General features: G+C 39.3%; 2 protein-coding genes across 12 annotated transcripts in view; one reads left to right on the forward strand and one right to left on the reverse strand.

The window, feature by feature from the left end:
• Positions 1-16,809, forward strand: part of ORC3 (origin recognition complex subunit 3) — an 88,410-nt gene extending 71,601 nt beyond the window's left edge. For 6 of the 11 annotated variants that reach the window (XM_002817125.4, XM_009242072.4, XM_054557844.2 and 3 more), the window contains 4 exons: positions 587-728; positions 2,317-2,433; positions 3,332-3,411; positions 4,585-5,020. In XM_002817125.4, coding sequence (XP_002817171.1) covers positions 587-728; positions 2,317-2,433; positions 3,332-3,411; positions 4,585-4,690 — 445 coding nt within the window. In that variant the 3' untranslated portion in view covers positions 4,691-5,020. Of the gene's footprint in view, positions 1-586; positions 729-2,316; positions 2,434-3,331; positions 3,412-4,577; positions 5,021-16,409 lie in introns of those variants that run through there. The other 5 variants (XM_024249046.3, XM_054557843.2, XM_063724898.1 and 2 more) reach the window with 2 other exon arrangements.
• The window catches only part of AKIRIN2 (akirin 2), a 28,585-nt gene continuing 18,963 nt past the window's right edge, over positions 12,461-22,082 (reverse strand). Inside the window, exons 2-5 of the mRNA XM_002817124.6 lie at positions 19,178-19,321; positions 15,362-15,511; positions 13,395-13,466; positions 12,461-13,142 (exon numbers count right to left, since the gene is read on the reverse strand). Coding sequence (XP_002817170.1) covers positions 13,132-13,142; positions 13,395-13,466; positions 15,362-15,511; positions 19,178-19,321 — 377 coding nt within the window. The 3' untranslated portion in view covers positions 12,461-13,131. The remainder of the gene's footprint in view (positions 13,143-13,394; positions 13,467-15,361; positions 15,512-19,177; positions 19,322-22,082) is intronic.

The raw sequence follows: 22,082 nt of genomic DNA on the forward strand, positions 1-22,082 counted from the left end.
GAAACTCGGTCTCAAAAAAGAAACCAAAACAAAACAAAACAAAAAAAACAACTTTTGAGGTGTCATTTCCATGAAAGAGATCAACTAAAAATTTTCTGTGATCCAAGAAGAATTTCCTGAACTCTTAATTCCAGGCCTGTGTTTAATATTGCCAAAGGTTAAATGTTTGCTGTGCTAGAAAATGTAGATATCTGTTTTCTCATTTACTTTAAGAAATGCTATCTTAAAGATTTCTAAGCAGAAATGTAGTATATGTACATTTGTTCCCAAAGGTTTAACTCAGAACTGAAATGTACAGCTTCTTATAAAGAGTCTAGAGGTAGTTTTAAAAACTATTATATGGAAGAGATGCAGTTCTGAGTGAAACTGTATTAGAGCTGATATTTGGGTTTGTTTCATTCGTTTGTTTTTGGTTGTTAATTTTGCTTCTAGTAAATGGTTCAGTCCTCTACAGAGAGAGGATTGACAAAAATGTTATAGTGAAAATTGAAGTCCAACAGAGCTTAAAGGAAAAAATATATATATTATATATAAAGAAAATAAACCTGTGCTTATCTAAACATGGATGCCTGACTGGCTGTTTCAGAGAATACCTTCTGCCTCCTGAGACACAGCCTCTCCATGAGGTGGTGTACTTCAGTGCTGCCCATGCCCTTCGTGAGCATTTAAATGCTGCTCCGCGAATTGCCCTCCATACTGCACTCAACAATCCTTACTATTATCTCAAGGTAAGATGAACATTTAGTTTTCTGATAGTTTAGCTCAGACTCTGGGCGTCATTGTCATAAAAATATACTAAATTTGCAGTTATATTTTAATGAGCAGAGAGTGGGCAATTCAGGGTTGCACCTCTCATATATTTTTAAAAATTCTTTAGACTGTAGAAAAAAATTTCTAACCCCATAAAGATACCAATTAGTAGTCAACTGTTGCTGCCCGTTTTTGACCATGTGTAATCTTTGCCCTTCCCATGCTAAAGTCAGATCATAGACCCAAAGACTTGAGAGTATAATGTTACCACTCTTGTGAAAATAAAGGAAATGTTTCCTGTAAACATAACAGCAGACAGGGATAAATTACTAATAAATTACTGAAAGACCGAAATGGTTGTTTCTAGTGGGAAAGAGAAATACTTTGGGACTTCATCTTGGATTTTAAAACAAAGAAAGATCTATTCTGAGAGCATCTGCAGAGCTGAGTGTAGAGGATAACCAGCAGTCTGCCACTAAAACTCCTGGAGCAGCACACTTCAGCAGTGCCCTTGCTAAAGTCCAGACACAGTTATCAACTCCTGGAAGCTCTTTAAGCAATAGCTCAAGACAGCTCACAATTTTAGAAACTAGCTTTCTTATGACCGGGCAAAATGATCGCTTTAAACATTCAATAAGCTGTATATACATGAAAGAGTGGTAAGTTAAGTACCCAGAAATCTTGCCACAATAAATACTTAAGAAGCAACTCCGTAAGACCTATGAAGAGCACTCCAGTGTATTGACTTCTCATTGCAAAATGGCACACAAACATGCAGAGTATTACAAGAATATTGAGTAGGACGATATAAGTCAATGGTTTTCAGTGATGGTGAAAACCACTGAATAATTTCATACTTAACCAAGAAATCAGTTAATTTTAATATATAAACCATAAATTAAAACTTACAAAATCTATCTTCTTGGCTAGTGGGTCACAGAAGAGAACTGGTATGATTTCAGTTGTCTTTGGGTGGGTATATTCTAATATACCCCTGATATTATAATATCAGAGCAGGGTGTGTATGTAAGACTTTGTGTTTCTCAGTAAAAGCCATGGATTTCAAATAGGTTGAAGAAACACTGATGGTTTCTATAGGGCTTAAGATCTGCAGTGTTGACAACGTAGTCTTTTCTTTAAAAGAAATTTATACCCCTGGTAAGTGGTATTAGTATTTACTAATACAGTATAGTAATTGTTAGAATTCAGCTAATTATAAGTGTTGGAAGTACCATTTTATTAAGTATTCCTAAAGATTTCCATAAACTTTTTACATTAAGTGCATTCAGGTCTCAGAAATTAATAATTTATGGATTGAAATGAAAAATATGCTTATCTTCTAATCCTGGGAATATTCTTCTAGTGACTAAGAACTAGAGGGGTTATGACCAAGACATAAACTTAAACAAGAACTAGCTAACTATTGAATAGACTCACTCACTAAATAAGGGAAACCAAGATTCCATTTACTGATTTACTAGTTTAAGTTGGGGTCTTCATTAATGTCTGATTTTATTCCTAATAATTTCTAAAAGTTGGTCATCTTAGTTTACTGTTATTTGTTAGAATGAAGCACTGAAAAGCGAAGAAGGCTGCATTCCGAATATCGCCCCAGACATCTGCATAGCATACAAACTGCACCTAGAGTGTAGCAGGCTCATCAACCTCGTGGACTGGTCAGAGGTAGGTTGTAGGGAAAAGAACAAGCTAGATATTTTTCTAACCATCCATGATGACTTTCTCAGAATAGTTTTGTACTTTTAGTGCTTTGGAATTTATCTTGTGTTTAATGCCTTGTCTTTTATTTGGAAAGCATAAATCACTTCAAACTTTAAAAGTTCCTTAGGGAAGCGGTAGTTCAACAGTCCCCACTCCCAATCCCCTGCCCTCTGATCCTGAATACCTTAACCAAGCCAATTCTGTGTTCATGCCAGGTCAAAATAAGTATGTGATCTAACCCAATAGTTAGCATTAAGCAAAAACTAAACGATTTAGGTCAGTTCTGTTATTTCACAAAATAAAGTATATTATTAACTAGCATTTCTCTTCTTGCATAAAAGAAAAAAAATTGAAATAACTGCACAACAGATGTAGCAATCAGGAAGTACAAGGAATACTTGGCAAGGCAATAAACAACTGTTGTTATTCTTTAAAATAAACAACTATTCTTTCTGTCTTCAGAATAGTATTACAAAGATCTTAACTCTATTAAAGGCCTTATGATGTCTTGTCACCATAAAAAAAAATCCATAATTGGCTGCTTCCAAGAAAAATAGATATTTTCCTGGAGTAAGATTAGTAGAGGAAACAGGGCTTTCTTTTTCTTTTAACTTTGACTAGCTTTGTTTCTTGTTTTTCTCTGCATACTCTTAGTTCTCTGAAACAAGATTATTCAGGAACCATTACTTTATCTTTTAATATGTAAGTGGTTTAAAGTGATCATCAGTGTAGTTTTGACAATCTTAAATTTGATATAATGAAGAATATGTGCCAGCTATCAACAGCCATTAAAAGAAGTATAGTAAAAGCTGTTTGGCAACTGTAGACATTTTTATTTTCTTCTGTCTTGTCTATTCAAAAGGCTTTTGCAACAGTTGTGACAGCTGCTGAAAAAATGGATGCAAATTCTGCAACCTCAGAAGAAATGAATGAAATTATCCAGTATCCTTTTAAAACCATTTCTACAATGTCCAACTACATATAAAATATAAGTTTATAATTTCTCCAGATCTACACTAGATATTTATAAAGGCATACTCCAAACAACCGTATTACTTGTTAATATTAACCATATGGTGCTAGAATAAAATTTCAGAATCTTTATTTTGAATTTAATCCAAAATGAGACCAAACCTAAAACTTTTGGTATCAAATTTATATCAAGATTATATTTTAAAATTTACCAAAAATGAAACTGCCATTATTGAATTCTGTTTGTTTTTTTTTGTTTTTGTTTTTTTTTTTTTTTGAGACAGAGTCTCACTGTATCGCCCAGGCTGGAGTGCAGTAGTGCGATCTTGGCTCACTGCAACGTCCACCTCCTGGGTTCAAGCGATTCTCCTGCCTCAGCCTCCCAAGTAGCTGGGATTACAGGTGCCCGCCACCACGCCCAGCTAATTTTTGTAGTTTTAGTAGAGACGGGGTTTCACCATGTTGGCCAGGCTGGTCTCGAACTCCTGACCTTGTGATCTGCCCGCCTTGGCCTCCCAAAGTGCTAGGATTATAGGTGTGAGCCACCCCACCCGGCCTAATTCTTTTTTTTTTTTTTTTTTTGAGACAGAGTTTTGCTATTGTTGCCCAAGCTGGAGTGCAGTGGCGCGATCTCAGCTCACCGCAACCCCCATTTCCCGGGTTCAAGCGATTCTCCTGCCTCAGCTTCCCAAACAGCTGGGATTACAGGTGCCTACCACCATGCCTGGCTAATTTTTGTATTTTTAGGAGAGATGGGATTTCACCATGTTGGCCAGGCTGGTCTTGAACTCCTGACCTTAGGTGATCTGCCTGCCTCGGCCTCCTAAAGTGCTGGGATTACAGGTGTGAGCCCCTGACCTGGTCTGAATTCTCTATTTTTCTAATGTACGTTTAGAAGTGGGGGCAGGGAGCAATTTCCATACTATGTAGAACATTAGATTTAGGAAGCATTAAGTACTTTCCATTTAAGTTTTATTGATAGTGGATTCTAATTAATGTTTTTCAGTAACAGTTATAGTTTAATTTAGGAGTTTATATCTGAACTGTCTACTTCATTTTACCAACTAGTATTTTAACATTGAGATTTTAATCCCTTTTTGTCAAAAATACAGCACGGCCAGTTTCCTTAATTAAAGCCTCCAGTGCTCGGTTTATTAGAGCTGTTTCTGAACTAGAACTTTTAGGATTTATAAAACCTACCAAACAGAAGACTGACCATGTGGCAAGACTAACATGGGGAGGCTGCTAGAAAGCAAATAAGCGAAGCCAGAACTATCACATTTAGCTTAAGAGAAAAAGGTGACCAGTCATATTCACGTACACTAGAGGAGCCTGTTTTTGTTGAGAAGATAAATGTGTAATCCCCATTGATGTTTAACCAGAAAAGTACATTGCTAACCCCAAACAGGCATGTATCAAAACACCTGTGGAGTACTTTAGAATCCAACAAATAATATGTAACTAAAACTGGTCACACATTTTACTGTACTTTCCACAAAATCATTACTAAATTGTGAGTAAATCATTCTTGAACTTAGAGTACATAAATGTAATAAATTCCATTATCCAAGAGTATGAATTATTTGCAGTTGCTTTAGCAATCCTCATTCCTCCTCTCCCAATTTCCTGCATTGGTATTCCTCACTTTAGTGTAGTAGGCAGTAAGTAACATGAATATCTTACAGGTTGTTTCTCCTGGTGACTACATAGGTTCCAAAACTGTCTCTGCCTCTCCATTTCCTGTAGTCTTACAACTTTAAACAAAAGGAAAAAAAAAGGCCAGGCGTGGTGGCTCACACCTGTAATCCCAGCACTTTGAGAGGCCAAGGCGGGTGGATCACGAGGGCAGGAGATCGAGACCATCCTGGCCAACAAGGTGAAACCCCATCTCTCCTAAGAAATACAAAAAATCAGCCAGGTGTGGTGGCACATGCCTGTAGTCCCAGATACTCAGGAGGCTGAGGCAGGGGAATTGCTCGAACCCGGGAGGTGGAGGTTGCAGTGAGCCAAGATCGGCCACTGCACTCCAGCCTGGGTGACAGAGTGAGACTCTGTGTCAAAAAAAAAGTCCCAAACTGTTTGGCTTTATTTAGGCAGTAAATATTCTACTTTGGGATGACCTGTCATGGAGCCAGTAAGGCCTCTACAAATCACATCCCAAACAAATACAACTCAGATGAGGAAAGTAAGGCCCAGATGAAATGACATCTCTATCTCTTCTATGGCAGAAACTCAGCAAGACATAATGAAACAAAGATAGCTAAAGTTCATTATTTAATGCTCTACTCCCAAGAGAATTCTGGGACTTTAAGACTACTCACTAACATACAAAATTACCATGCAGATATGGGGGGAAAGTCCATGTCCAGAAAAAACTTGGTTTGCAAACCTTAGAACTATCTCATTGCAGGATTATTGTGTGTGCCCGTGTGTGTGCTCACAGGCTTTGAAGAGTTTTATGAGTATCCGTTATCCAAAATGCTTGGAAACAGAAGTGTTTTGGATTTTAGATTTTGGAATATTTGCATTATACTTAACAAGTTCAGTTCAGCATCCAAAACCCAAAATGCTCCAGTGAGCATTTCCTTTGAGCATGTCAGTATGCAAAAAGTTTCAGATTTTGGAGCACTTCAGATTTAGGATTTGGGATATTCAGCCTGCATAATCAAACCTCCTTCATTCAGGAATGTAAAAGGAGGTATTAATATGAGCTTAGAATAAAGAACACCTTAGACCTCTGGCAGCATGGTGGGCTGAGATGACATTAATGGGTAGCTGCTCAACCTCCCCACCTCACTCCCTGCTTAAAGCACATAAAAATGCTAGATGAGCTGGGTACAGCAGCTTGTGCCTGTAATCCCAGCACTTTGGGAGGCTGAGGCGGGCAGATCACGTGAGGTCAGGAGTTTGAGACCAGCCTGGCCAACCTGGTGAAACTCCATCTCTACTAAAAATACAAAAATTAGCTGGTGTGTTGGTGGATGCCTGTAATCCCAGCTACTCAGGAGGCTGAGGCAGGAGAATCACTTGAACCTGGGAGGCGGAGGTTGCAGTGAGCCGAGATTGTACCATTGCATTCCAGCCTGGGCGACAGAGCGAGACTCTGTGTCAAAAAAATAAAAATACAAAATTAGGTGGGCATGGTGGCACACGCCTGTAAGCCCAGCTACATGGAAGGCTGAGGCAGGCGAATCGCTTAAACCCAGAAGGTGGAGGTTGTAGTGAGCCGAGATTGCACCATTGCACTCCAGCCTGGGCAAAAAGAGCAAAACTCCATCTCAAAAACAAAACAAAACAAAAGCTAGATGAAATATATCTCAAAAAAAAAAAAAAAGTCAAAATGTTGCCAAGGCTAAAAAGAAGGGGAAACCCCAAGGTACCATAATTCAACTGCAAGTCAGAGCAGAAAGCACCTAGCCCTGCAGAGCTTTGGGAAAGACAATGACCAGCGTAGGTAGTTAAGTTAGATTAGGTATCTTTTCATCATTTAAAAGGTGCCAGGATTTCTTATTCAACAGAATGTAAACACCTGTACATATGTACACAGGACTGTCAGCTTGAATGTTAAGGAATTTATTATATGCAAACACAAGTACCACTGCTACCATAGAAAGCAACTGGACAAATAGAAGCCTTGACACCTTGGAATCCATGTATTAAAGACAGAGCCTCTCATTCTAAGGGTCTTTGAGTGAGGGTGTGGAACACAGCCCACCAAATGAATATGATCAAAGAATAAATTTCTCATGTTAAGTCACTGAGATTCCATGATTTCCTTCATAGCAATTAGCTCAATATTTTTTCCCAATATTCTAGTCATTCTTCTAGTCTTGCCTCCAACCATGTGTTTCACTTTTTAAACAATGGTTGGTACAAATCTAGGGAAAGAATAGGTGATTTTAATGATTTTTCCATCTATTTAAGGTAAGGAAGTTGGCAACAGGGAAGGTCTTCCAATACAAGGACACCATCACTATGTACAATGTGGTTTCAAATGATGCATATGAGCACCAGATAAAATTGTCAGTGTTTAGAAACCATTACTTTGAACAACACTCATACAGCAAGATGCTTTTTACACTGTAAGGTACAGAGGAACTGGCCTCACACAGACCAGCAGATTAATATATAAGGCACAGATTCACTGAGTAGAGTAAGTAGCCATGCCTTACTTTTCTTTTGCTGGGCACTAAGTTGAATTTATCCAACATAAACGCATGTCAAGCACTGAACCACTTTGACTTTCCTCACTAAAGATTATGTAAGAAAGCAGCAGGATGGCAACTGCCCTATTTTTTCTTTTTTGAGACAGAGTCTCGCTCTGTCACCCAGACTGGAGTGCAGTGACACGATTTGGGCTCGCTGCAACCTCTGCCTCCTGGGTTCAAGCCATTCGCCTGCCTCAGCCTCCCAAGTAGCTGGGACCACAGGTGTGTGCCACCACGCCCGGCTAATTTTTGTATTTTTAGTAGAGATGGGGTTTTGCCATGTCGGCCAGGCTGGTCTTGAACTCCTGGGCTCAAGCGATCCACCCACGTAGGCTTCCCAAAGTGCTGGGATTACAGGCATGAACCACCGTGCCCAGTCAAAAACTGCCCTGTTTTCACAATGAATACACAAAAGAACTATAAAATTAAAACATGAAGCTCCTTTGTGGTAATCATTAATGGAGCACAAAACCCTCAAGACAGCCTATGAAATGCCAGTTCAATTCTGTGTCCATTCTGTAATTCAGGAAACCTCTACCAAAATATCTTACAAAGGAAGTATTCTGCTTTACTAAATCTTTCATTTAATGAAATACTGATCTGAAAACCCTGAATACATTCAAAAAGTACCAAGCACGTGCCATGTGCCAGGCACTGTATGCCAGTGAGCAAAGATCCCTGCTTTCACTGCCTTTAGCAGAGGAAGTAAAACAAACAGCAGGGCAGAGCACCAGGATGTCAGGCTGCAATTTTAAAAAGTGGTCAGAGCAGGCTTCATTGAGATGACGTTTGTGCAAAAAGTCAAAAGGGGTGAAAAAATTTTCCACGAAGTTTTGTGGGAGAAGAGCATGCTAGGCAGACACTAGCAGTAACAAAAATCCTATGCTGGAAAAACAGCAAAAGTGGCCAATGTGGACAAGGTAGAGTGAGCAGGAGGAATTCAATAGGAATTGAATGAGGTGGGGTAGAGTGCAGGTAATTTAGGGCTCCGCAGACCTTTGTGAAGTTTCTTTTACTTTTACTTAGGAAGCCATCTAAACAAGACTTAGACTTTTAAAGGCTCAGTCTGGTTGCTATGAGAGTAGAATAGGATGGGAGAGAGGAGACAAAATGAGGCAAAACAAAGACTGGTTAGGAAACCACAGAAATAATCCAAGCAAGCTATGATAGTGTCTTGGATTAGGGTAATAGCAGTAGAGATGTTAATATTTTAGGTGGAACTAAGATCAGATGAAGGATGTGAGGAGTCCAAGACCGTTTCTGCCTAGAAACAAAGAATGGAGTGGCCATTAAGTGATTGAGGATGACTGAGAGGAAAAATTTCAGAGGCAAAAATAAGTTTTAGACGTAAATTTCGAGGTGTCTACTAGATACCTAACTGAAGATGTCACATGGAGAGGTTAATATAATCTGATGTCCTTATGATGAGATCACCAAGATGAGTACTAAGAGAGGAGGCAAGCAGCCCAAGGTCAAGCTCGGGGGCACACCTATGTTTTAGCAAAATTTAGGGAAATGAAGATTGGGCCAACAGCAAGACAGAGAAGGAGCAGCCAGTAAAAGAGAAACGTCAAGCAAGTGTAGTATTTTGCAAGCCAACTGTAGAGTGCTTCAAGGTCAAATGCTGGCTGCTGATTAGATTTAACAATGTGGAAATCTTTGCTGCGTTTTACTAAGAGTAACAGTGGAGACGAACTCTAATCACCTATCAGATGACCTAACCAAGTGTCCAAACTTAACAGCCTGGGAAAGCCGTAACTGTTGTGATGCAATATGGAGACCATAGCATCACCTTGCACTCTTGCACAAGTGTAACCTGAAACTTACAAAAACTTGACGTTTCAGTTTACAGGAAGTTCAAAGGGATATCAGAAGTTAAAATTAATGACACTACAAAGAAAAACTCAACAAGACAACAGGCCTAGTATTTCCAGAAAGTAAGAATCTTAATTGAATCCTGTTTGGGGGATGAGGGTAGCTATTTAAAAAAGAGACACATGGAAAAATTTGAAATAAGGACTCGATGTTAAATTAGGGAAGTATTTTAAGTGGGAAAGTCAACTTTTCTGTTTGAATTTCTTTTCCTAATAAAACAAGTTGGGGAAAAAAAGGAGGGGGTAATAAACTGGAGAAAGTTTAGAAAATTGAGTTTTGCTTTTATAAAGGGGAGCAGTAAAATAATCACTAGCAAGGGATATAGGATCAAAAGATTTTTTTAATAACATGCTTATTATGCTTTTGGAAATGATTTAGTAGAGAAAGAAAATAGATGCAGTAGAGAGAGGAGAGGACTGCTGGAGCTGTATCTTTGCCTGAGACATGGGTTTGCATCTTGTGCTCCTTACCTGGGGCAAATGCAGGAGCAAGAGAATTGTGGGAGCCATGTATCCATGAGTAGACATAGTCAGACTATTCAGGTGCTTTTGTAGAATATTCATTTAATACCAATTACTATAAGAGTTTGAAGGGAGTAAAGAGAACCCAAACAGGGCAAAAACAAGTCATTTCCAACCCTAGCTGCTTGAATCACCTAGGCAGCATATTAAACAGATTCCAAAAGTTCTCCCCTCCCACCAATTGTCTAAAGCAGTCTCTGGGGCTAGGCAGAGCCTGAGAACCTTCTACTCTACCATTTTCTTTAGGGGCGTGTCAAGTTCTTGCCATAGGCCAAAGACAGCTTTAGTAGTTTAAACCTCCAATATTTATTTTTCTCAGATTGCCTATTTTTCCAAAAATACAAAGGATTATACCTATGTGCACTTGTTAAAGATTTACTAAACACATCATAGTACAGTACTGTATCAGTACTGCCTTTTACTAAAAGAATAAGATGACTATTAACACAATTCTGTAGATACTTATTACAAGCAATTTCAGGGATTTGGGGAATTCAGAATCCCTAGGTAGCTAAAATAATCTATTGAAATCATGTGTGGTTGGTTATTTGGACTAATCAACTACTGGACCCATCTAAAGTCAGAGTAGCCCATAAGCTAGGACTTTTGCATAAGTGATCATGCAGAAATTTGGCTGTGGAACAAAAAATATATATTTTTTTTGTTTTTTGAGACAGAGCCTCACTCTGTCACCCAGACTGGAGTGCAGTGGCACGATCTCAGCTCACTGCAACCTCTGCCTCCTGAGTTCAAGCGATTCTCGTGCCTCAGCCTCCCAAGTAGCTGGGACTACAGGCTATCCTGCTAACCAGTGGTTCTTAGCTGGGAACTGTTTTGTCCCTCAGGGACATTTGGCAATGTCTGCAAACACTTTGGTTATCACAGTTGTGGGAGGGGGCTTAACTGGCCTCTAGTGGTAGACGCCAGAGATGTGGCTAAATATCCTATAATGCACAGCAATAGCCACCACAACAAAGAATGATCTGGCCCAACCTGCCAGTAATGCTGAATTTGAGAATCTCTGTTCTAGACCATTAAAAGGGGGTAGAATCGGCCGGGCGCGGTGCCTCACGCCTGTAATCACAGCACTTTGGGAGGCTGAGGCGGGCAGATCATGAGGTCAAGAGATCAAGACCATCCTGGCCAACATGGTGAAACCCCATCTCTTTAAATACAAAAATTAGCTGGGCGTGGTGGTGCGTGCCGGTAGTCCCAGCTACTCGGGAGGCTGAGGCAGGAGAATCACTTGAACCCGGGAGGCGGAGGGTGCAGTGAGCCGAGATGGCGGCACTGCACTCCAGCCTGGCGACAGAGCAAGACTCCATCTCAAAAAAAAAGTAGGGGGGAGGGCATAGAATTATGCACCTTATTGCCACCCTGTGCTATACCAATGTTTCTCAACCACTAATTGGCATATAAATTGCCTGGGCACCTTGTTTAAACCAGTTTCTAGGCTTGTTTTAAACAAGAGAATTGGTGAAATGTAATTACCAAAGCTAAAAATAAAAAAAAGATCTGGCTGGGCGCAGTGGCTCATGCCTGTAATCCCAGCATTTTGGAAGGCCGAGGTGGGCGGAACACCTGATGTCAGGAGTTTGAGACCAGCCTGGCCAAAATGGTGAAACCCTGTCTCTACTAAAAATACGAAAAATTAGCCGGACGTGGTGGCACATTCCTGTAATCCCAGCAACTCAGGAGGCTGAGGCAGGAGAATCGCTTGAACCTGGGAGGCAGAGGTTGCAGTGAGCCGAGATCGTGCCACTGCACTCTAGCTTGGGCAACAAGAGCAAAACTCTGTCTCAAAAAAAAAAAAAAATTCCTTTTTCTTCTACTAACTTGGTCAGTTATAAATGTGTATTTAACATTGTCTTAAATCTTGGAAATATGCTACTAGAATTCAACAAATGAATTCACTGAAGCATGTTTTTGCTTACTTCATTATAAGAAAGCTATGTCTGGAAACCATGTATGGAAAGGGAGTCAAATTTGCTGAATCATGCTTTTGCATATCAAGTTCTTAAAAGAAAAAACTGGATTCTACTGATATCTGAGGTAATTCTGTAGCAATTAAAATACCTGTAACATTCTATCAGGCAGTAAGTTACAGAAGAAGGAATTTTTATATATATATATATATTTTTTATTAGTAGAGATGGGGTTTCACCGTATTAGCCAGGATAGTCTCTATCTCCTGACCTCGTGATCCTCCCACCTTGGCCTCCCAAAGTGCTGGGATTACAGGCGTGAGCCACCACGCCCGGCAGAAGAAGGAATTTAGAATCAGAACTCAGTTTTTTGAAATAGCACTCAAATCTTAGAAAATTAACTTCACTGATTCCTGGAAAATGCTTACATTTTAAAACACCGACTTTATTCAAATACTACCCCCATCTGTACATTAAGAAACAAGCGGAATAGAAGTAAATGTTTTATTCTTCCAACTAAATTCCAGTACTACAAGGGCAGTAAAACAATGATACACTGGGAAAAAAAATGCAGCAATAAACATTTGTTAAAAAGACTGATAGAATAAATAAAACTACCAAAAAAAAAAAAAAATCATATAAACCCATTCTGAAACCCCAAGAAGTCCTGGAATACAGAAATGCCCTCCTCCTTCACTATTTCACAGGAAGCACTGCAGGCTATTTGCTTAATATTGTCCTGGGATTACATTCTAAAATTAGTAACTGGTTACAGCTCGGTTGTAGTGCACAATTAAAATCACACTAACTTCATCTGAAGTGTCATTCTACAGTTTTATTTACACAACCAGTGAAGGGCATGTTCTAGAATACCAGCTTTAATTCTTTTCAAACATTAATATAAGAAGCCAAATTGTAATGATACAGCAAAATGAGGCCACTGGTATTAATACAGGTAGCAAAGGTCCACATCCAGGTGGTACTGACATCAGGGAAATTTCCAAAACCAGTTGCTGCTGCCTAAGAGTGGTTGCCACTGACGAAAGCTTGAAATAACCTGTATTCACAGAAGGGGTATTGGCATTGCTGCATGTCATAATTGGGACCTCTTGCAACAACTCAACAAGGAACAAGGCAGCCCACAAATGCAGGATACGTGACTCATGAAACATCTAAAGGGTGAGAAAAAGAAAATTAGTGCAAAATACAGGTCAAAATCCAAACGAATACTAGATCTTGATTCCCAGTTTTGCCCCTAGGTATTTAAGTAACCAAAAGACTTGCAAAGTTATGCTGCCTATTTCCTCCATACATTCTCAGTAATTTTGTTAAATTCTCTTTTTGAGTATGAAAATAATTATAATGTCTTCTCCTTAAAAGACAGTCTTATTTTCAGTTTATAACTTCAAAGGTGAAATACTTACAACTAGCAGGCTGTTCTCCATATCGTCGCATTATCTGATCATGCGTAAACTTCACAAACGCATCATATTGTTCTATAAATAAAGGTACATGTCAATTACATTTGTAAAATGCCTTAATATTAGAGCCAGATAAACTGAAAATACAAAATATACAGTAAAACACTTCTAAGTTGACAAAATCATTTACATAACCTCAGTAGTACTAATAGTGTATCAAATAAAAACAGCATGCAACTTATTAGTAAGGAAACCTAGGTTTTAATCCAATCACATGACCTGACATAAAGGCTAGGTGAGATTTATTTATTTCCTAACAATTAAAAACAAGGCTGGGACCAGGTGCAGTGGCTCATGCCTGTAATCTGAGCACTTTGGGAGGCCGAGATGGACGGATCACAAGGTCAGAAGATCGAGACCATCCTGGCTAACACCGTGAAACCCCGTCTCTACTAAAAATACAAAAAAATTAGCCGGGCATGGTGGCAGGCGCCTGTAGTCCCAACTACTCAGGAGGCTGAGGCAGGAGAATGGCGTGAACCCAGGAGGTGGAGCTTGCAGTGAGCCAAGATCGCGCCATGGCACTCCAGCCTGGGCGACAAAAAAAAAAAAAAAAAAAAAACAACAAGGCCGGGCGCGGTGGCTCACACCTGTAATCCCAGCACTTTGGGACGCCGAGTAGGGCAGATCATGAGGTCAGGAGATCAAAGCCATCCTGGCTAACACGGTGAAACCCCATCTCTACTAAAAATACAAAGAACATAGCTGGGCATAGCTGGGCATGGTGGCACACACCTGTAGTCCTAGCTACTCGGGAGGTTAAGGCAGGAGAATCGCTTGAGCCCGGGAGGCAGAGGTTGCAGTGAGCCAAGATCGTGCCACTGCACTCCAGCCTGGGCGACAAAGTGAGACTCCGTCTTATAAAAAAAAAAAAAAAAAAAATTGGCCGGGCATGGTGGCTTACGCCTGTAATCCCAGCACTTTGAAAGGCCGAGGTGGGCAGATCACGAGGTCAGGAGATCAAGACCATCCTGGCTAACACGGTGAAACCCTGTCTCTACTAAAAATACAAGAAAATTAGCCGGGCATGGTGGCAGGTGCCTGTAGTCCCAGCTACACAGGAAGCTGAGGCAGGAGAATGGCGTGAACCCGGAAGGTAGAGCTTGCAGTGAGCCAAGACTGCGCCTCTGCACTCCAGCCTGGGTGACAGAGTGAGATTCCGTCTCAGGAAAAAAAAAAAAAAAAAAAAATTAAAAACAAAGGACTTTCAATAAAAAGACCTTTTTACCCTGAAAGTTATTGTATGTGGTCTATGAATGGCAACTGACTGCAATGAGAAGAGGATAACAAAAGCTAACAACAAAACACTACCTAAAACCTGATCAAGTATCACAGAAAAAGTTGTTATATATCTAAGCAAATTATCTTCTCTACATTAACACCTCTATATTAACTCCTTAAGAATCAAAAAGCTTACATATCTATATAAACAGTAAATCTGTGGCTAAACATTCTGTTTATGTTACCATACATAATAAATTTTATTTACTTAAATTATCAAATTTTACTGAATTTTTTTGATAACTAAAACAAGACTGCAGTTTGATACTCAAATGACTTACACAGTGACAGCCAATTAGATATTTTAAATGTCTAGATTGATGGCAAAGTTATGAAAAATATAAAGTCAAAAAATCCACAGCTAAATTGAGGTAAACTACTAACATCAGTTTTTAGTACAGGGTACCTACTAATATTACTGCTGATCTACACGGCTAGCCAATACCCTTTTCCTGAGGTTACCAAGGCGGGCCATGAGCTATAAGGTTAATTTTCTTTCCTGAACTGAAATTTTCTCATTCTCAGAGAATATACCGCACTAGTGTATAGAAAGTGAAATTAAAGTACACGTGGAAAATGCATTTCGCACAACTGAGTTCCTCGGAAACTCTAATAAACACACCTCATACCTGCAAGTTTTGTGTTCAATATTTCTTCATATTCTTCTCGAACTTTCTCTTCACGTTCTTTCAATAAACGTTCACAGATCATCCCAACCTGCCGTAGAGTAAATAAAGGCTGTTCTTTTTTTAATGGTGAGGATGCTGCAGATGAAGTCCCTATGTACAATGAGGACAAAAAATAGCACCTGGTTTAGAGCCATGATATAAAGCAGTTTCTAAATGAAGAGGTTTCATTTGGATCTCTTCAATCTTGATATAAAAGCATTTTAAAATCAGATTTTAAGCACAGCATTTCACAAGTCTTAAAACAACCAAAATAATAATTCTATCAGCTGGTGACGCTGGAAAAACACGGCAAAATGTAATTAAGATAAAAAAGACGAAAGGTGAGTAGAAAAAACTTTAAGACATAAGAAAGGTTGGGCGTGGTGCTCACGCCTGTAATCCCAACACTTTGGGAGGCCAAGGTGGGCGGATCACCTGAGGTCAGGAGTTTGAAACCAGCCTGGCCAACATGGTGAAACCCTGCCTCTACTAAAAATACATAAAAAAAATTAGCCAGGCATGGTGGCAGGCACCTGTAATCCCAGCTACTCGGGAGGCTGAGGCAGGAGAATCACTTGAACCCGGGAGGCGGAGGTTGCAGTGAGCCGAGATCGTGCCATTGCACTCCAGCCTGGGCAAAAAAGAGTGAAACTCCATCTCAAAAAAATAAAAACAAAAAATTAAAAATTAAATTTAAAAAAGACATAAACAAAACTTAAACATTACAATGATGGGTCCCATTACAAAACATCTTATCTCCTTTCTGGAAAATACCATACCATGAAGTATTTTAGTGACTAAATTACTTTCCTACACTAGGAATGAAGAACGCCTCAGGTCTAAACTTAATTTTATTTAGTCCCAGAATAACAAATCATTATGCCTGTAAAAAGACACTTAGTCTTCAAAGCCATACCATTAATATCTTAATAGCCTACACACAATGAACTGGTAATTATTCTACCATCATTTCACACCTTTAGAAAGGGGTTTTCCTTTACTGAAAAAGAAAATATGCCGGGCATGGTGGCTCACGCCTGTAATACCAGCACTTTGGGAGGCCGAGGCAGGCGGATCACCTGAGGTCAGAAGTTCAAGACCAGCCTGACCAACATGGAGAAACTTCGTCGCTACTAAAAATACAAAATTAGCCAGGCGTGGTGGCACATGCCTGTAATCCCAGCTACTTAGGAGGCTGAGGCAGGAGAATCGCTTGAACCCAGGAGGCGGAGGTTGCAGTGAGCTGAGATCATGCCGTTGCACGCCAGCCTAGGCAACAAGAGTGAAACTTCATCTCAGGAAAAAAAAAAAAAGAAATTTCATGTTGGCACAATAAATTTTTATGTTTAAAAAAAGAAGGTACAGCATGAATCCTTTTTTAAAAAGATTAAAAAACATTCTGGAACCTAGCTTGTGTGGTGGCTCATACCTGTAATCCCAGTACTTTTTGGGAGGCTGAAGCAGGTGGAACCCTTGAGATAAAGGCCAGCCTGTGCAACATGGCAAACCACGTCTCTAGTAAAAATACAAAGATTGGCTGGGAGTGGTGGCACGTGCCTGTAGTTCTAGCTACAGGCTAGACTGAGGTGGAGGTTGCAGTGAGCCAAGATCTCACCACTGTACTCCAGCCTGGGCAATGGAGTGAGACCCTGTCTCAAAAACAAAACAAAACAAAAAAGACATTCTGAAATCTACTTTGCTGGAGAAGCATAAATGATTCTAAAGATTTCTGAACACATTGACCACTAATTCCCATTAAGTTAACAACAATTCGCATGGAAAAATAAGCTCAAGCATTGAGCTGATAATGCTATACTCAAAACTCTATACCATAGAACTACACTGTCATCACACTAAGAATCCCAAAGCAGCTGCAACATCAGCATCTGTCAATTTCAAATATTCCTTCAGCATTTTTATACCTATTAGGATTTTTTTTATAAAAGAGAAAATATTTTGTAGTAATAACATCTACTGTAATACTGCTAAAAGTATTTTATACATATTCAAGTGCACCTTCATTTGTTACCAATTGTTTCTTCATCTCGCTCTGTGAATTTGCCCTGGTACCACCAATATTACTTACTCTCTTAACTTGCTCCTTATAACCTGCACGGCAGGAGCTAGTTAACTATGCTTATTAGAACTGTGCATACCACAATAACAAAGCACACCAGCTTTATTCCATAATTATCCAAGGCCATCTTAATTTACTTTCACATTCCCAGCTTTGTTACTTAAGAATGCCAGTTAACTGATCTTCTAAGTAAAGTGAGTAAGGAAATAATGATCTTGGTTTCCTGCTAATATAGTCTAGTCCCCAACCCTCACCTCTATGTTTCAACCACTAATACCTGGCCCCCACAATGGGCATGGCAGTATTTAGTTTTGAACAAGTTCATGTTTCCTAATCTAATTTTATTTGACTATGTTATGGTCTTTGATTATTTTTTTCTTTTTTTTTTTGAGTCTTGTTCTGTCGCCCAGGCTGGAGTGCAATGGCACGATCTCTGCTCACTGCAAGCTCTGCCTCCTGGGTTCATGCCATTCTCCTACCTCAGTAGCTGAGACTACAGGCGCCTGCCACCATGCCCAGCTAATTTTTTGGATTTTAGTAGAGACGGGGTTTCACCGTGTTAGCCAGGATGTTCTCGACATCCTGACCTCGTGATAAGCCTGCCTCGGCCTCCCAAAGTGCTGGGATTACAGGCATGAGCCACCGCGCCCGGCCGCAAATTTTTTTATTGTGCCAGGTTTTCCTTCCCTTGCTAGGGGGAGGAGAGAAAGCGTTGAACAAAGGCAACTGTTGTCACAAGAAAAGCTATTTTGCTGAGAACTTTACTAAAGGTAAGAGCCACTATTGATGGCTCTCTTTCAGCAAAACCTTCAACTTTCTCTTTGCTTCAAGTACCCCTTATTCCCTGCCCCCCCCCCTTTTTTTTTTTAAAAAAAAGGAAGGTTATTTGCAAACATTCCCCCCAACAAAAGGTAGGTAAAAACAGATACAGGATCAAAAAATAATAATAATCCACCCTTAGAAATCTATCCCAATAAGACAAGTGTGTAAGGCAGGGTATGTATACAGGGATATTTCTTAAAATACTATACCAGCAAAACTTCTAAGCTGAATTATCTATCATTAAGTGTTCAGTTATGACAAGGTACATCTATACCTAACAAAGGAGCATATAGTATTATTATTATTATTTTTTTTTGAGACAAAGTCTCACTCTGTTGCCCAAGCTGGAGTGCAGTGGCACGATCTCAGCTCACTGCAACCTCTGCCTCCTGGGTTCAAGTGATTCTCATGCCTCAGGCTCCCGAGGGGCTGGGACTACAGGCGCGTGCCACCACGCCCAGCTAATTTTTCTATTTCCAGTAGAGACAGAGTTTTGCCATGTTGGCCAGGCTGGTCTCAAACTCCTGACCTCAAGTGACCTGTCTACCTCGCTCGGCCTCCCCAAGTGCTGGGATTACAGGCATGAGCCAACGTGCCTGGCCTATTGTTAATTTTTTAAAATAAAGGCTACAAATCATAGTACTTACAGGATGTCCACTTTGGGGATATTATATGCAGGTGGTTGTCTCTGGTTAGCGGGAATCCGGTGGTAATTCCTTATTTTGTACCATATTAATTTTTAAGATGTCATGCATTACTTGTATAAATGTTTTTTTTAAAACTCAGAGATACAGTAGCTTAAATGACTAAAGACAACTTGGATTAGACTTTTCCCACTCTAAATAATAAACTTTGTAAATGACAAGAAATGTTATTACCTGGTGAAGCTGGTCCACTGAGGAGAAATGCATGTGGCTGTGCATCAGAAGTACAACACGGATCTGTCTGTTGGAAACTCGTTTCTAAATGTCTTCTCTTCTGCATTCGTTTATACTCTTGTTTTATGTTGTACAGAATTTGTTCTAAAATAAAAAAGTTAAAATTTGGCAAGATAAAAACTTTCACATTAAAAAAGAGGGTGGCTTTCCAACATTATTTAGTAGACCAATCTACCCAAAATACTCCTTTCAAATAATATCCAGAAAACTGACATTTTGGTAGGAACTCATTTCAGCATAAATGGGGACATTCACTTAGCACATAGACACCAACTGGAATTCAGCTGTTCAATATTCTTGCTGAGCACTGACTAGCAAAAATAAAGTTTTTCAATCAAAATAATGGTCAAGGAGTCTGTGAACCAAAACACCTATTTTACTCAGATTCTTAAGAGTTCCAAACTCAAAGCTCATTTATTCATCACATAGAACTATTACACTAACAGGCTTTTCCAACTGCCTTTACTGCCTTTATGCCTTTTCCAAGCCCATAAATAAGAAGGGGCTTGGGGGATTATGTATATTCAAGCACACAACAGTCTGAAGTGATAATAGGTCAACAAAATGACAAAGTAGATGGGAACTAAAAAAGTCATCATACATTAAATGGCCATGGCCAATTATTTTAAGCTCAATAAAACCTAAGAATACTACAGCATTCTGAATCTTGGGGCTGGAGGGTGGGGTGAGGGGAGACCACGTAAAGTGATTGGTACATGACAGGTCCTCAATAAATAAGAACCACTATACCACAGTGCAATTATCTTGAACCACAATCACACAAATGAGTAAAATGATATCTGGCATATCCTTTAGGCCAGTATGATTCATTTCAGAAAGATTTCTAACTCAAAATAATTACCATCTGGCCCCTCCAGAAAATCCCTGCCTAGGGGTTTCCACTCCCCTTCCAGACTTCCTCACTACACCTCCATACTCCATAGCTCCCAAGTTAACAGGTTATCAATGTGAAACTACATCCCTAGAAGTTTACTAACCAAAATCCAAAGCAAGATTAAACAAAAATGAAATGTTTAGGTGGCAATAAAAAGACTGATAGAGTGGAGTGTAGCCTTAACATTCAATTCTACAATGATGCATTAATTTAAGAACTGTTAAATATTGGTCAAGTGTGGTGGCTCAACACCTGTAACCTTGGTACTTTGGGAGGTCAAGGTGGGAGGATCACTAGAGGCCAAGAGTTCGAGACTAGCCTGGGCAACATAGAGGGACCCTGTCTTTATGACACACAAAAAAGAAAGCTAAAGATTTACATACAATAATTCTTTTTAAAATTTAATACTGGTGGTTTTCGTAGATAACCACCATATCTACAAAATCTTGTCACTTACCTCTTTTCTCACTTTATTTCCCTAGGAGAAGAACTTTTAGAATTTTTGAGAGACTCTGGGAGGACAAATAAGTTCCTTAAACATTTTAGATACTGCCTGTTTCATTATTTAAACTGAAAAAAAAGTGGCAAGACATATCCAGTTAAAGATACCATTTACGTAAATTTTGTTGTATAAAAAGACCTGTTTATATATACACGAATGTGTGGTTTAAGTACAAAATCACCCATTCATGTGTACATAAACAGGTCTATAATGATTAATTTCAGGATGGTTATGTCGGGGTGCTTTAGCTGTATTTAACATTTTTCATTTGTTAACATTTGTTTAATACGGGTTATGGTCATTTTCAGTTCTTTTCCATTTATTTGAACTACTTTGTAATTTGAAAACAAAGTTATTCCAATCAAGTGACAGTGGTTAAATTATTAAATTATCAGTGTTGGCATGAAACAGTTATCTACTGAATGGTAAGCATACCTTGATATAAATGGGTTTCCTAATATTCACCAGAGGTACCCAATAAAACTAATGTAACATCCAGTATCAACCAGGATAAACACAAATATCCTCATTTTTTAATAACAGACCTCTTTTCAGTAACAACAATCTAAAGGGTTTTTCTTTTCTTTTTTGAGACGGAGTCTCGCTCTGTCACCCAGGCTGGAGTGCAGTGGCGTGATCTCGGCTCACTGCAACCTCCGTCTCCCAGGTTCAAGCAATTCTCCTGCGTCAGCCTCCCGAGTAGCTGGGACTATAGGCTCGAGCCACCATGCCCAGCTAAATTGTATTTTTGGTAGAGACAGGGTTTCACCACATTGGTCAAGCCGGTCTCAAACTCTTGACCTCAGGTGATCCACCCTCCTCGGTCTCCCAAAGTGCTAGGATTATAAGTGTGAACCACTGTGCCCAGCCATTATATTTTGCTGAGAGAGAGTAAGCTTCACTCACATTCATCACTTTCTGTCCAAAGCTACCATTATCCTGATCAAAAGTGCCATTCAAAACATCATAAAATTTATTTATAACCAGAGATTTTAGGAGGTACTAGTTTGGAGTAACTTGACCTTAATATTTATCTGTTGTGTGACTTATATACGTTCTTTCATCACCACATAGCTGTTCTCAGATTTAGTCTTACTTCTGCTTCACATGTCAACCAAAGCACAACTAAAATGTACCAAAAGAATGCTTGTATAATAACAACCTCAATTTGTTCATTTGATAACCTCAAATGAAAGCTAACCCAGAATTAAGAAACAGTAAAACTTACAAAAATTTATCTTTGTAAAACTCCATACCATCAGATACTTAGGGACATCACTAACAATTTTAAGGTATAATTTACAAATGACAAAATTCACCAATTTAAATGTACAATTCATTTGAGTTCTGACAAGTACATACATGTAGTTTTGGAACTAACGTAACTATGATAAATAACTTTTTATCACTCCAAAAACTTCTCTTGGGCTCCTCTGCAGTTAATTCAC

Source organism: Pongo abelii, chromosome 5, assembly GCF_028885655.2.
Source record: "Pongo abelii isolate AG06213 chromosome 5, NHGRI_mPonAbe1-v2.0_pri, whole genome shotgun sequence".
NCBI lineage: Eukaryota > Metazoa > Chordata > Mammalia > Primates > Hominidae > Pongo > Pongo abelii.